This window comes from Mizuhopecten yessoensis, unplaced genomic scaffold, assembly GCF_002113885.1.
Source record: "Mizuhopecten yessoensis strain PY_sf001 unplaced genomic scaffold, ASM211388v2 scaffold10275, whole genome shotgun sequence".
NCBI lineage: Eukaryota > Metazoa > Mollusca > Bivalvia > Pectinida > Pectinidae > Mizuhopecten > Mizuhopecten yessoensis.
The window spans coordinates 2,912,427-2,929,245 of NW_018408465.1; the positions used below are offsets into that span (position 1 = coordinate 2,912,427).

At 38.5% G+C, this 16,819-nt stretch overlaps 1 protein-coding gene across 8 annotated transcripts in view; it reads right to left on the reverse strand.

Moving 5' to 3' along the window:
* LOC110459952 (A-agglutinin anchorage subunit-like) overlaps positions 1 to 16,819 on the reverse strand; it is an 88,930-nt gene that overhangs the window by 43,850 nt on the left and 28,261 nt on the right. The window contains exons 5-6 of one of the 8 annotated variants that reach the window (XM_021512508.1): positions 5,763 to 5,909; positions 1,893 to 4,691 (exon numbers count right to left, since the gene is read on the reverse strand). The exons of 4 other annotated variants lie outside the window; for them this stretch is intronic. In XM_021512508.1, coding sequence (XP_021368183.1) covers positions 3,916 to 4,691; positions 5,763 to 5,909 — 923 coding nt within the window. In that variant the 3' untranslated portion in view covers positions 1,893 to 3,915. Of the gene's footprint in view, positions 1 to 1,892; positions 4,692 to 5,762; positions 5,910 to 14,035; positions 16,744 to 16,819 lie in introns of those variants that run through there. 3 more of the 8 variants (XM_021512504.1, XM_021512511.1, XM_021512507.1) reach the window with 3 other exon arrangements.

Genomic DNA, 16,819 nt, shown 5'->3' on the forward strand with positions numbered 1-16,819 from the left:
GGATGTATGCTACCTTACTTCCACCAGAGACTTAAGGATGTATGCTACCTTACTTCCACCAGAGACTTAAGGATGTATGCTACCTTACTTCCACCAGAGACTTAAGGATGTATGCTACCTTACTTCCACCAGAGACTTAAGGATGTATGCTACCTTACTTCCACCAGAGACTTAAGGATGTATGCTACCTTACTTCCACCAGAGACTTAAGGATGTATGCTACCTTACTTTCACCAGAGACTTAAGGATGTATGCTACCTTACTTCCACCAGAGACTTAAGGATGTATGCTACCTTACTTCCACCAGAGACTTAAGGATGTATGCTACCTTACTTCCACCAGAGACTTAAGGATGTATGCTACCTTACTTCCACCAGAGACTTAAGGATGTATGCTACCTTACTTCCACCAGAGACTTAAGGATGTATGCTACCTTACTATGACATTAAACTTAAGAGTATATTACCTTACTTCCACCAGAGACTTAAGGATGTATGCTACCTTCTTTTGATATGGAGATCTTAGGTTATATGCTACTTTATTCTGACTCTAAGGAAGTATATTTATGTGTGATTATTAACAGCGACATAGAGATTTAAGAATGCTTGTTCCTTACTGCAGCAATTGGAGACTTGAAAGTATATGTTATCCTAATGTCACATATATCTCCATTTTAAAAGGTAGACACTATTTGGAGACTGTAAAGTGTCTGCTAGTTTACCACACTGATCACAGAATAGCGTCTGATACATCCAACAAGAGAACAAACTCTACCTTACACAATACAACTTAGGATCAATAAAGCTAGTCTATTTCACAATGAAAAGTTAAACAGAATTTCAAAAGCGATATCTCATTTTACTACTCTCGCAGTCAAGTTCTTCCAAGAAAGCTCAAGACAAGTCTTTTGTTCACATATGGTCGTTAACCTGAATTTGGTTGAGAAAAGGTAAAATGTCAAAAAGAGTTTGTAGTGTTCCCATTTTGGTATATGACTTGGTGGCGTCACGATGTATCTAAATACCAAGTGTGAAGGCCATATATGCTTGGAGGACAACAACAATTACATTTATCCATGGAGTATAATCATCAAGAAATTAAGTCCAGCAAAAATACTCATGTACATGAGCAGGAGGCACAGTAGTCTAGTGGTAGGTTGCCAGGCTCGTGACCGAAGGGTTGCAGGTTTGACTCGCGGTACGGCACTGTGTTGTACTTTGAGCAAGATACTTTACTCCACTTGTTCCAGTCTACTCAGCTGTAAATGCTAACTGCGAGTGCCGAAATGGCAGCACCGGCTGTATGCTCCCCAGGGAGTTGAGAAAGATGTTGGCTGCTTGCAAAAGCCCTATAACCACCGAATATTTTAGACGACCTACAAACTAGGTTGTGATAAGGGCGGTATATAAGAACCTCAAATGATTATTATTATTATTATTATTACATAAATGTATGTATGTGAGCTGGAATCCTGGCTACTCCTGGTTTGACATCACTGCAAGCTTCTTGTTGATTCTGATGGTATGACTTCCTATCATAATGCAGGTTTGTCACTAATTCAGCGCCTGTAGAACTACAGTAAAACCTTGATATATTGCCCCACATTACATTTACCATCTTACTTAATTACAGAAAACATATTTCAAGGTCATATCTTTCACTGTTTTTTTACTCGTTCAAAAATCCTATACAAGATTAGCTTTATATTTGTATATCGCCGAATTCTTTTATACTGCCAAAGTTTTGCTGAGTAAATGACGGCAGTGTAGCAAGGTTGCACTGTATAACTGAAACTTTCCAGGTAAAAAAATCTCAACAATGATGGTCCCAATCCACTATTCTAAGATGAGAAGCAGGATAATAAAGATTTGAAAATTTATAACAAAACAAAATTTCAATGTTTCTGTAATTTTAATGGAAGAATCTCTCCAGTAATGCTAATTAAAACCTGTGATCTCTCCAGTAATGCTAATTAACATCTTTGATCTATCCAGTAATGCTAATTAACACCTGTAATCTATCAAGTAATGCTAATTAAAACCTGTGATCTCTCCAGTAATGCTTATTAACATATTTGATCTCTCCAGTCATGCTAATTAAAACCTGTGATCTCTCCAGTAATGCTTATTAACATCTTTGATCTCTCCAGTAATACTAATTAAAACCTGTGATCTCTCCAGAAATGCTTATTAACATCTTTGATAGTAATGCTAATTAACATATTTGATCTCTCCAGTAATGCTAATAAAAACCTGTGATCTTTCCAGTAATGCTAATTAACACCTATGATCTCTCCAGTAATGCTAATTAACACATGTGATCTCTCCAGTAATGCTAATGGACACATTTGATCTCTCCAGTAATGCTAATTAACACCTTTGATCTCTCCAGTAATGCTAATTAACATCTTTGATATCTCCAGTAATGCTTATGAACATCTTTGATCTCCAGTAATGCTAATTAACACCTGTGATCTCCAGTAATGCTAATGAACACCTGTTGTTCTGACTAACATATATATATTATGTACATGGCTGGTCTTCTCTGTTCACAACCTCAAACACTGATTCAAGATTTAACACGTCCTGTAGTGTCAATAGTTTGTCAAATGAAATCAGCATGGACAACACGTCCTGTTCAACTAAAGAATGGCAAAATGATTAATACTTAACATGGTACATAAACAGGGACAAATATTCACTCTCTCAGCTATACTTAAGCATGGCAAACTGATTATTCCTAAAAACTGGGACAAATATTCACACTCTCAGCTATACTTAAGCATGGCAAAATGATTATTCCTAAAAATGGTGAACATTTAAAGTAAAACATGGCAAAAAGGTTATTCATACACAGAGATGATAAACGGACAAATATTCACACTTTCATTTTTGTCAAATGAAATCAACATGGACAACGAGTCCTTTTCAACTAAAGCATGGCAAAATGATTATTCCTAAACATGGTACATAAACAGGGACAAATATTCACACTCTCATTGAACTTAACTGGTAAGCATGGCAAAATAATTATTCATACACATTATGTGTATTAGCTCACCCCACAACCAACAAACCAGTAAAGAATGACTATGTAACTTAATGACTACGTGATCTTAGTGTAAGGTTCTATATTCAGATTTTGGGTCACATGATCAACTTCTAGGTTCTATATTTAGATTTTCATGCATTTGTGATAACAGAAAATGCAAACTTTCAGAGTTAATACAAAAAGATATTTGAACTTTTACATGTTATAAAATAACTAATATGTTGTATAATTCAATTTTTTTCTTGAAGTAACAGGTACTCTGACACTCATGAAAAAAGATAATGGGATAAAATAAGTGGTCCTGCATTATAAACATCCCCTCCATCCGATAAAACTGTCACCTGGCACAGAAGAACAAGTGTCAGGCAGGACTAAATACACACTTCTGTAATCATGATATCACACCGTACAACACCACATTTAGGCATTTTAGGATGTTAGCTATTTAGTCAAATGCTGTATGGTTTCACTGACAATGCATTTATAAATTGCACTCATTATCAGTTATCGGAGACAAGAACTATCGTTTATCTGTTGTCTATGGCAACAAATGCTACTTATCATTTGTTTTGATGCTACATAGACATATGACTGTCTTTGACTGCCAAATCTTGGCATTGAACACTGGACGAGAAATTGTTTTGTTATGACTGAGATGTTGACAGTACACTGTTGCCCTCCCCTCACTCCTTGACCACTTGACCAGTAAGTATTTTGTTATAACTGAGATATTGACAGTACACTGTTGTCCTCCCCTCACTCCTTGACAACTTGACCAGGAAGTGGTTGGGTATGATTGTGATGTTAACATTACACCGTTGCCCTCCCCTTTTATCCTTGACCACTTGACCAAGACACGTTTTGCTATGATTGAGATGTTGGCAGTATACTATTGCCGTCCCCTCTAGTGTTGACCACTTGACCAGGTAACTTATTGTCCATATGGTAGAGGGTGAAGCAGTTCCTCTGGCCTGTACACAGGGGGACGTCACACACCTCACACTTGTAGGTCGTGTACACATACCAGCCAGACTTGGTTCTCACCTGCCTCATTAGACAGTATGCACACGGCTTGTTCTTCATCATAGGCGTGTGTATCGCTCTGTGATTCAACATGGCACCAACACTGCGAGGACTTCGCTCCCCAGCCCCGGGCTCATCTGGAAAGGCGTCCTGAAATGGATGGGCCCTGTGGAGTTCTACTGGAACAACCTGGTTATCTCTCGACGGTGCCATCTGATCCCAGGTTGTGGCATGCCCCTGGGGAGGACCCTGGCCCTGATGTAGTGGCCTTGGAGACCTGCCCTTTGGTTTACCTGTCCTCATGGCTGTACCCCACGGCTGTTGTTTATGTTGCTGGGGAAGACCAGGAGTGTTACCAGTGATGACAACATCATCCTGGTTATCTCCCCCTATGTCTATATATACCTCTCCCGAGGCCATACAGCTTTCAGTCACGCCCAGGGCTAGCAGGGCGGGATCAGCCCCTTCAAACCCGGGAAACAACTGTTGATGACCTGAAGAAGTTACAGTGGTGGGGGCTGAGGAGGAGGAGGCAACAACAGCAGCCATCGGAGGAAGTTTGAGATTCTGTTTCTCACCATTCTGCTGTGTTACACTTCTATGTTTTGGTATAGGCTCTGAAATCATAAAGAAATACTTGCATCACCACTGAGGTATTGACAAATGTCAACTTATCTAATAGTAACAGATATTTTGACATAACTGAAAGAGTATTGCAAATGCAGGCGTCAAACTTTGGTAACATAAAGGAAATATTCCTCCCATTGGCCATAGATCATTTCACGCAATGCAAATTTGTGACACGGAAAACAATGTACAGTCGAAGCCTTCTATCTTTAAAATACCAGGATGGTGAAAAAGTTTGAAATAGACGGGGAATGCCAACATGCTCAATTAAAATAGACAAACCAGATAGGAACAAGTAAGGCTTAGAATAGGACTTCCTTCAGCTGGTAACAAGGGCTGACCGTATGTGTTCAAACCTTGTGGCTTTAGTAGTCCAGTTTGATCTGTAATGGTATTGAACCCTGTGTTGATCAACTCACTTTCACATCATCACAAAGCAGAATAGGCCTGTTTGGTAGGATGAAGACTTTGCCTTTCTTTATTATAATTTTGAGTGTTCGTACATCGGGGCATACCAGCGGACCTCTTAATTTCCTGTTTTGTTCCGACTTCCAGAGGGTAAACTCTCGCATCTGGAGCATGGGAAATGTGCGCACAATCAAGGTTTTTATTCCCTCCTGTGTCAGGTTTCTCTGAATCTTTAATGTTTTTTCACCTACAAGACAAGCCACTTTGGTTGTAGTTAACGAGTCTGAAATCCAAGTTCTGATGCACAATCAAATATTATTGTGAAAGCATATGTTCTCCGGGAAACATTTGAATTTGATTTGAAATCCAAGTTCATCATATCTTACAAGAAGTCTCACAATAAACATACAAGGATACTGCGGAAACTCATAGAGCTCGTTACAGAAACCTCTCTACCGTGATGAAGCCTACAATATTACTGCAGCCATCAACTTGGCCAACTAAACTTTCATCTTATTTATCAATGATTGCTGCTGCCTTTGACGGGTTTAAGATTAAGATTATTCAAAGATGAAAATCCAATGTATAACAGATGGTTAACAGAGACATATGGTAACCAGGCAAGAAAATGAATTAAGTAGATTGTCCGTTACCTAAGCCCTTGGCTGCCAGATCTCTCAGTGTGGTGATTTTGGGTACTTCTGTCAGATTGGGTTGGTCTAGTAGCACGAAGGTAACGTCAGTAAGCTCGTCCTCTCTCCGCCCTCGCCGGCCCCACCCTGCAGCGGGGTACTGGGGCCCTGCGAAATAGGCGAGTATAATGGCAGTTTAGTGGCATTCTATACATCTATCAGAGATGTAACAGCTTTATATACATCTAATGACGAATTAGTGACGCATTGGTGGAATTTGGTGCCCTATACATCTATCAGAGATGTAACAGCTTTATATCCATCTAATGACGAATTAGTGACACATTGGTGCCCTATAAGTCTAGCTCAATGTGTAGATGAGTGATGAAGTTTATTGTCAAGATTTGTGAGAGAAAAACAAATCTAAGTGACCATCTGTATGAGTGACCGGTGAATATAGCAAAGACTGTTTTTACGGATTAATATACATCAGGCTATTGGGAAACTGGAGAGCTGTTTGAACATGACCACGATCCAAATGACTGTGAGAAGGCAAGGGAGGTAGAATATTAGGTTACTAAGTGATAACAAGCCATACGAGAATTTACAGGAAACAGACAAACAGATGTTTAATGCATATTCTTTGACATTTAAAGAAGTAAAACAGTGAGGAAGACACAACATAGTCCATTATGCAATTTCAGGGGTGAATGAGTTAACATTCAGGCGTGTTCATTAATCACTACAGATTCTGATTCTTGTCCAACATTGGTCTCTTGAATCGTTACGAAACCTGAGAAACTGAAGTCACCTTTAAGTCTCACAATTTACTACAGAACCTGCCATATCCTTCGTCAAACAGTGGTCTCCTTATATGACTTGGCCCATGTAATATTCCACTAAAAAGTGGTTTTGTTCATTTAAGTCTACAAGAACAAGGTCTGCCCATATAAGGCTACAAATAACTAGGTCTGTCCATATGAGGCTTCAATAACTACATCTGCCCATATATGGCTATAATAACTAGGTCTGCCCATAAAAGGCTATAACATCAAGGTCTGCCAATGCAATATAAGGCTACAATAACTAGGTGTGCCCATATAAGGCTACAATAACTAGGTGTGCCCATATAAGGCTGCAATAACTAGATCTGTCCATATGAGGCTTCAATAACTACATCTGCCCATATATGGCTATAATAACTAGGTCTGCCCATAAAAGGCTATAAAATCAAGGTCTGCCAATGCAATATAAGGCTACAATAACTAGGTGTGCCCATATAAGGCTACAATAACACTGTGTCCTAATAGTTATTTTGATATAGATTATTTCATATTTATCTTCCTGGAAATCATATACAATGTAGATCCTATATTTGGGTATGATATATAATAATCTGGAGAGGCACATACTACATTTCTCCTATATATACAAGTTTAAATTGACCTTTAGGTCAACGTTCAAATATTCTATTTGCAAAAAGTAAACACAGTCTGGATCACAATTTGGATCACTTTCATTCAGAACTGTAATTCCAGCATTCATCAAAACTCAATACCTGTAAATACAGACATTGTTCAGGTGGTTTATAGACATTAAAAGCATACAAGAGTTTGTGGGTATGGAAGGATTCGCTGGTCCTACTGAGAGTTTTGGTACGAGTCAAGCCTAGTTTTTGGAATATTGATGCCACCGTAATCTTGGTTGGTGGCCAAGAACTTGTGGTATAGGTGGAAACAGTCACGACTTCCTTTACACAATGGGATGTCACACACGTCACATTTGTAGTAAGAATAGGCGTACCAACCAGACTTCGTCTTCTTCTTGTTTATCTGACAAAATACACACGGCTTGTATTTCTTGTCGATGGTATATACCAACTTATGATCACTGTAAGGGCCAAGTTCGTGGGATTCGTCACTCCCTTGAACTTCGAACTGCTGTTGAAACCATGCCCCCTGTTGTTGTCCAGGTTGCGGAAAGGTAGGATTTGACACGTTTCCTGTCATGTGACCGGACTGGTGTCCTGGCAGTGACCCATGTATCATAGCTGTGACCAACTGACTTTGCGATAGGCCATGCTTGCCATGACCAGGGCCGGAACCTTTCAGAAAGGAGCCCAAACCAGGCAGGGCCTTTGCAGAGCCAAAGGATGACCCCTGGTGGGCCGGACCCTTAAAGGGAGTCATCTCTTGCCTCATCACATTTGAAACCCATTGTGCTTTACTTCCAGCGGATGTATGTGGGTCTGAAAGCAAAAAAGAATGCTTTTGTTACAACTCTTATGTCTGTGCCTCAGAATAAACTATCTAAAAACACCAAAAAAAAAAAAAATCTTTTCATATTCCCAAAGGTTCAAAGGTGTATTTCATTACAAACTTGTTATCCTTAAGGATGCTGTATTACGATTCTGTAATTTTCTTCATACAAGTGCATTTGCGTGTACAGAGGCTGGAAGGAAAATGCAATATTATTGTTAAAAATGTGGAAACTTGTAAGTCTGGGCAGCTTTGTTGAATCTTCTGTTTCAAGCAATTTAGGTTCTGAACATGAATATGGAGTTCAGATTAATAGTTTCGCAGTTAACTGTATTTGTAGTGCATATCTGTTGATATAACAACCCAAGACAACAAACAAACCAACAAGACGATTATATCATTTTATTTTTATTCTCAACCATCTACCAGTAATAAGGGTACTTTAATATTCACATATGAAATTTCAACAATGACGATCTTCACGAGTATTTACAAACCTACAAAATCTACAGAGGTTATTATTTGGCAATGTTGAATTATTTTTAACTACAATCCAATTTCTAGTAAAATGCAGTAAGCGTAAAAAAATGCATTTTGGGGATTACAAAACATGACGAGTATCTAACGCAGCCAGGTGAGCTAAGGACCAATTTTGTACTGGTTACACTCTCAAGTGTTAGGGTTGGGACGGGGTAGGTAGACAACACTTCAAAATTTTGCGAAGTGTTTTTACTAAGTTATATTAAGAAACAGTTTTAACAGTACTTGTTTAGAGACGAAAGTAACGAACACACAGGCAATTGCATATTTAAATTTTTGTAATCTATACAGAATACAAAAAAATAAGATTAGCCTGCGGGTAAAACACATCATCATTTGACATTTAAAAAACTTGCATAAATAAAGCCTAGAATCATCCATTAACTTTGTGAGACACCTGTATTGAAGGATACAGATAACTGGCTAAGATATCTGTTAGTACATACAAATGTAGGTATACTGTACATCATGGTACTCATGAGGAATAGAAAATGCCAGAGATCCCTTAACAGTATAAGTAAATATACTTCCAGATCTAAATGGTCTATGAATATGTCCTGTGATCTTCAGCCCCTGAAGCCTCCACTGTTATTTCTTATGTTTAAGTCAACAACTTTAGTAAGTTTAGCAATACTCCAGTTCAACACCGATGTCCAAAGCAGAACATGAAAATCACTTGTCAACAATCTTTAATAAGTATTCCTTTGCAATCTGTGAGTGATAGCAGCCCCAAGATGATATGGGGATGGAACAGTAGCTGCCTTTCTTTTTACGTCGACCCTTGGGCAATATTCAGGGAACTTTTTGCAGAAAGTCAGCTGTTTTTATTGGTGTCAGCTCTTGCCCATGTGGGGAGGGAACCGTCACAATGTCAATGATGGCAATTCCAGCTGGAATTGGGGAAGGAAAGTCAGCTGTTAGCCCATGTGGGGAGGGAACCGTCACAATGTCAATGATAACAATTCTAGCTGGAATTGGGGAAGGAAAGTCAGCTGTTAGCCCATGTGGGGAGGGAACCGTCACAATGTCAATAATGACAATTCCAGCTGGAATTGGGGAAGGAAAGTCAGCTGTTAGCCCATGTGGGGAGGGAACCGTCACAATGATGCCAATTCTAGCTGGAATTGGGGAAGGAAAGTCAGCTTTTAGCCCATGTGGGGAGGGAAACGGTCACAATGTCAATGATGACAATTCTAGCTGGAATTGGGGAAGGAAAGTCAGCTGTTAGCCCATGTGGGGAGGGAACCATCACAATGATGACAATTCTAGCTGGAATTGGGAGGGAAAATCAGCTGCAGTTCACTCGTATCCATGGTTGACATGTACTGATGGTACTGTTGGAAACAGTCGCGTTTGCTCCGACACAGGGGCACATCACACACGTCACACTTATAGTAGGAGTAGATATACCAGCCCTTAGGGCTCTTAACCTTGTTCAGCACACACACCACACACGGCTTGTACTTCTTGTCCGCTATATACACCAGCTTGTGCTGTCCATAGTCGTGTTGACCTTGATATGATGCATGACATTGACCTATACTCAAGTTGGGGTCAGGTGAAACAATGCTTTCATGATGTCGGAGCATGGAGTCTGAGATAATCGAAGGGATTGTTGTCATTATGTTTGAACTTTGACCTTGAAACCTTGCTAGTGAAATGTCTGAACTTTGACCTTGAGACCTTCCTTGTGAGTTATGCTTGTTAATAAGGAATGACTGTAATACTTCAGGAGGGAGTCCGAAAGTTTCGGAAATCAGTGGAAGTTTGCCCGGGGGAAGTTGTCTTATGAATCTTGGCATGTTACTGCTATCAGAGGGTTCAGGATCTGAAAGAATAAAAATGCAACTATTACCATGCGAGAAACCTTACACACGACATGAATCTAAAAAAACGAAATGTTAGAAAATGTGAAGGTCACGCTTATAAATGGTAATTAGAAGGAAGTCTTTGAAACACAAACTCAAAATGTGTTCTTGAGAACATTCTTATGTGCAAAGGTTTTCAAGGTCAAAGTTCAGTTGTCTGCACCCTTCCTGTATATAGAACATACACGGGTTTTAGTGCTTCAACAACAGACTACATAAACGTAAGGTAGACTTCACTAAGAATCACTTTTTATTCCACATCTTGGCAAGTGTCTGCTTCAAACTCCTGTGTCAATAATATATATGTGGTACTAGTCTGGTGTCCTCCTTTGGCAGGCAGGAAGGAGATGTGTGGAGTTTGGATCAGCTCCACATGTCTGATGCAGTAAAAACAGGTTGTGATTTTAACCGGGCCAATACTGCCAGAGATACCACAACACTGAATGCCAATAAAAATATGCTGTGGATCAACATAGCAAGTCAATACAGGGAATATATAAATATACAGTACGTCTGTCTGTTATCAAGTTTGACTAAAACTGATGAAACAGTTGTACATGTATCAGTCTATACCGGATATCAGAATAGACCTCATAAACCCATCACCTAATGAAGGAAGGTTATTTCTGTTTGATGTCTGGTTAGAAAAAGCTATGAAATTCTCTACTTTACAAAACATTTCTTGACACGGACACGATTCTATTTTTAGCGAACCTCATTGAATGCATGATAGACTTAACAACCAGTACACATCGAAGAATTTGTTAAACAATTATATTGTTGTTATTAGGTAATTATATCAGGAAACAGTAAAATATAACAATACCGTCTGTATATAAAGACCACTAATCTATATTAAGGTCAACAGCATATTAAGATTACCTATTCAAAAAGATAATTAGTCTGTATTAAGACCAACTGTATATAAAGAATACATGTCTATTAAGACCAACTGTGTATAAAGACCACTAGTCTACATAAAAGCCAACTGTATATAAAGATAACTTATCTAAAAAGACCACAAGTCTATATCAATGCCAACTGTATATAAAGACAACCTGAATATAAAGACCACTAGTCTATATTAAAGCCAACTGTATGTAAAGACCACTAGTCAATATTAATGCCAACTGTATATACAGATTACTTATCTATAAAGACCACTAGTCTATATTAATGCCAACTGTATATACAGATTACTTATCTATAAAGACCACTAGTCTATATTAATGCCAACTGTATATAAAGATTACTTATCTATAAAGACCACTAGTCTATATTAATGCCAACTGTATATAAAGACCACTAGTCTATATTAATGCCAACTGTATATAAAGATTACTTATCTATAAAGACCACTAGTCTATATTAATGCCAACTGTATATAAAGACCACTAGTCAATATTAATGCCAACTGTATATACAGATTACTTATCTATAAAGACCACTAGTCTATATTAATGCCAACTGTATATACAGATTACTTATCTATAAAGACCACTAGTCTATATTAATGCCAACTGTATATAAAGATTACTTATCTATAAAGACCACTAGTCTATATTAATGCCAACTGTATATAAAGATTACTTATCTATAAAGACCACTAGTCTACACTAATGCTAACTGTATATAAAGATTACTTATCTATAAAGACCACTAGTCTATATTAATGCCAACTGTATATAAAGATTACTTATCTATGAAGACCACTAGTCTACACTAATGCCAACTGTATATAAAGACCACTAGTCTATATTAAAGCCAACTGTATGCAAAGATAACTTATCTATAAAGACCACTAGTCTATATATGGTCGACATAATATAAAGATAACTGGTCTATAAAGACTACTGGCCTACATTATAGTGCCCGTAAAGACAACCTGAATATAAGGACCACTAGCCTGTATTAAGGCTAACTGTACATAAAGATTACCTGGCTATAAAGACCAACTTACATAAAGAGCACCTGTCATTAGAAAACCAAGTTAATTAATAAAGTATTTTTTCTTGAACAACTTGTTACAGACCACTCTAAGGAATGGCTGTATGCCAATCCTTATATTTTTCTTCAGCATGTCTGTTAATCCATGTGATCTAAGACTATCACAAAATTGAGATAATAGTTGGATTCTGACACAGAAAGAAAACTTCTAACACAATTAACTGTATAACATCATTTATATTTTATTTTCAATTCAGATTATTTTAATAAAATCACAATTTATAAGCAATTCAACACATGAGATATTTACATTTAGCTGTTTTAACAGTATATTCATCACAGGTATCAAACCTATACTGGGCCTTATATGAACAAACATGTCAATACCATAATTTTGTCACTTTTGAAACTGTGCCATCATACTCAATTACACCAGTGTTAGGGCACCTGTATCATAATATTTCCCTACTTGTTATCCGACGAGACTTTTATTCTCACAATATTTCAGTCTCCTGATATCTCACGGTATATTTTCTTGACACTTTATAAACCTAATTAAATGTTCCCTATAAGATTTCACATTTCATACTTTCTGCAATTTACACTTCAACGTTTAAACTTCAGATTTCATACTCTCTAAATCTATGGCACCAGAATTCATACTCTCTACACATAAGACTCAGCGTTTCATACTCTCTAAATGTTTGATGTCACGAATTCAATCTTCTCACCTATTAGTAATAGTGTTCTTGATGACAGCCAGTTGCTGGCAAAAACACCATGCTTTTCATGAATGAAAACTTTGCAAGAACATTGATTAGACTCAACATTCTGTATTTTCTAGTATTACAATCTCCACATCTCATACTCGCTAAACCCATTAGACTCAACTTTTCATACTATTTAATGTGATCCCTATTCATTATAAGCTCTTCATTTATTATACCCTCCAAACTTATTTCTCTGACAGGCATGCTCTTAAAGGATCATATCTTGTTTTACCCAATAGAAAATCATGGCCTATGTTTGTTAAATATTACAGGGGAACCCGGTTCTCTACAATGGACACTCCGCCTATGCTAGGAGCTGGTGTCAGCATCTTGCAATGAACATCTACCCTGGTCATCCTCAACTAGCATTTTGTTGTGGTATGCTCTAAGGTGGTAAACATATCGAGATTTTTTCCAGAAAGTTTTCCCACACATTTGACAATCAAACCTTTCATCCGACTCCTGATGAAATTTGGTATGTTCGTAGAACCCCATACGTGAGGCAAAACTACGATCACACAAGTTACATTTGAAGGCACCCGAGTGACCTGCAACGTGGTGCTTCAGTTCGTAGGCATCAAGAAACCTTTTCTGACAGATGTCACATTTGAGCTTTGCGTCATCATTATGGATGCGACAGTGCCTCTGGTAGTTATAAATCCTTGAAGTCCTGAAGTCACACCCGGGCTCGGTACAAACATGCTCTTTCCGGCTCATCAAACGCCCATACATGCCTTTCCTGGGCCCACGGGCACGTCTTTTGACAAAACCTGTGTTCCCCTCATGCAAGCCAATATCAGAACTGAATGTCTGTTGTAGAGCAAACATGTCGTCGGCCTCTAGGTTCGGTGGCTGGTAAGCAGACACAACGGAGTCGGGGTCAAGCTCCAGGTCCGTCCCAGGTACTAGAAGGATAAAACAGAACCAAGTCCTCAAGTGTGCTTTACGATTGGACTAGACAAATCACATGACCACATTTACCTTATGGTCAATAAACACTCATTTCATCTTCTTATACTGTAAAGGGTTGCAACTGAGATTTCACTGCGAGACAAGAGCTTAGATGGAGTTGTTGGCCTTCCATTCTGTAGTAATTGTTGGATAAAACTCAGTATAGGTTCATTAGCCTATTGGAGTTTCTATTGGAAATCTTCCCCCCCAAATATAGTTCTATTAGCCTGTAAAAGATTTCTGCCACCCTTTGATAGAATTTGTTCTTCTGAATTAAGTTTAATTTGCGCTTGCAGCTTTCTGCTACGGCTTCAGATAAATCTCAATCCTCTGAATATCAAAGGTCGTAATTTTCAGTGGCTGTACACATCAGCCCATGAGAATATAAAACTTAGGAATCTCCCTCCACACTATGATTTAGCATGTATTTACAATGACACTGTAATTGGCAGTCCTATACAAATGTCTCTGACATGATGATTGCTAGCTGGTCTATAAATTCATCATAAGCAATTTGCTCACGTCCATAAACTTGCGCTCTCTAATATATATTCAAGTTTCACACATTTATCTGTACTCGCACACTACCGACACATGTATCACTTACACAAGTACACCGTAAACTAACTCTCACTCCTATATAGTTCACCTGTACTCTACATACATCTGTATTCACAAACTTCTAACACAAGCACCACACAACTCCTACAGACAACTTTAACACACAAGTTTTACCGTACAAAATCCATGTAATTTGAGCAGGTACTTTTTTGGGCTGAAAATAGTGAAAAAAGCTTCTCATATATTTTGTGCATCAATTTTTCCCCTCAAAAACGATGTCCAGAATGCCCGACACAGAACTTTCACACAAATATCTACTTCCTCATTTCATTCATTAGTTAAATAACTTTAGATCTTAATGCAGATGCATATCGGTTCCACAATGACTAATGTCACCTCTCCATACATCTTATAACAGAAATAAGGCCTCCTGCCTAATGACTGTGGGTCTGTGACGTGTATTTACACGGTGATTAACTGTCAGTCCATGAAACCACAATGCTTCAGACTCCCAAATCAACAGTTCATAAAACAGACAAATATAACACAAACTCTTTTGTTTTTTCACACTCGCATATCATTCAATCAGTAAAAATATCTTTCAATTTCTCCTGTACAACAACTGAATATATTTTAATAGTCTTTGGGTGTGTTATAAAGCACTTTTTACACATGGTATACAGCAGGATAATACATTTGAAAACTAATAATAAGTATATACACCTATATCGCTGGTGTTTATTACTGCTAAAATGAATCTCCTAGGATACTTCTAACTGGACAGATCAGGAGATAAGCTCAGTGTCTGTTTCAGCTCTTCTAAGGACTACATCACCAGTAAATAACTGGATGTCACCCATTTGTTAGGGGATAAAAACATGGTTATCTAGACAGAATATACCTCCACCAAGAAACAAAACATTATTTTTCAAGAAAAAAATTAACCAGCTTTGGCATGCAAGCAAACAAGTTTGAAAAAGGATATCAATTGTCAGCCATTTCATGTTTTACATTTGAAGTCAATCAATGTTCTAGTTATTTATACAAAAGGCAAATTGTTCATTGAATTGGTGAATACATATTTGCATATATATGATTGATGAAGTTTGTTCTATTCCCTTCCTTGTTCAGAAACATCTAAAGTGTCACAATACAGCACTCAACAACTGTTTCTAGCCTTCCTCTGTCTTGTCATGCATAAAGCTCCGAGAAGGGAAAACTACACTTCCATAGGCGTAGGAAGCATTTCCGGTCACATGATCAGAACTGGCAGTCACATGACCACTGCTTCCTGTCACATGATCTGTACTAGCCATCATCTGACTGGAAATATCAGTGTCTTGTCCAGAATCAGCTGTCACATAACCAGAATTTGCTGTCACTATAACAGGACTTGCCGTCACATGACTAGAACTTGATGTCATGTGACCTGAGCTTGCTGTCACATGAGCAGACATTGTGAGGGCGAGAGGCTCCTCAAGATCTTGTCTGCTTTGACCACTTGGCATTGTATTGTCAACAGATGATGAAGGCGTGTTGTGGTATACTGGTTTTGGAGACGCAGGACAAACCAAAACATTAGAATTATTCGGACGTGTCGAGGAGACATTTTGATTTGTTGAGGATATATTTGAATGTGACAGGGAAGCAATGTGATGCGACAAGGTGTACTTGGAGTATGGTGCAGTGTTACTACTGAAAGATGACGAGGAGACATTAGCGTGGGACACAGAGACACCACTGTGGGGCTTGACGATGAACTGCTTCAGGTTCACATTGGAACCAACACCAGTCTGAGACTCGTTTGCCTCATTGACGCCGCCGAAGATGAGATCATGGTACAGTTTAAAACATCCCCTCTCTCTCTTACACAGGGCCACATCGCACGCCTCACACTTGCAGCGGCTGTACACCAACCAGCCTGACTTGGTCTTAGTTTTATTTAGCTGACAGTAAACACATAGCTTTCTATTGATGGGGCCAGAGATGGGAATGAGTTTGTGGATGGCAAGTCTAGTGGGCAGGGCACCTACATGACTCGAACTTCTCCAAGAAGGTGAGGCCGGGAAAGGAGAGCCTGACACTGAGGAGGCTACCCAGGGATCTTCTGAAAGGATAAAGAAACAACACCAATTACAAACACGACAACAGCAAGGGAAAAGTGTCAACAGGCCAAGCACAAA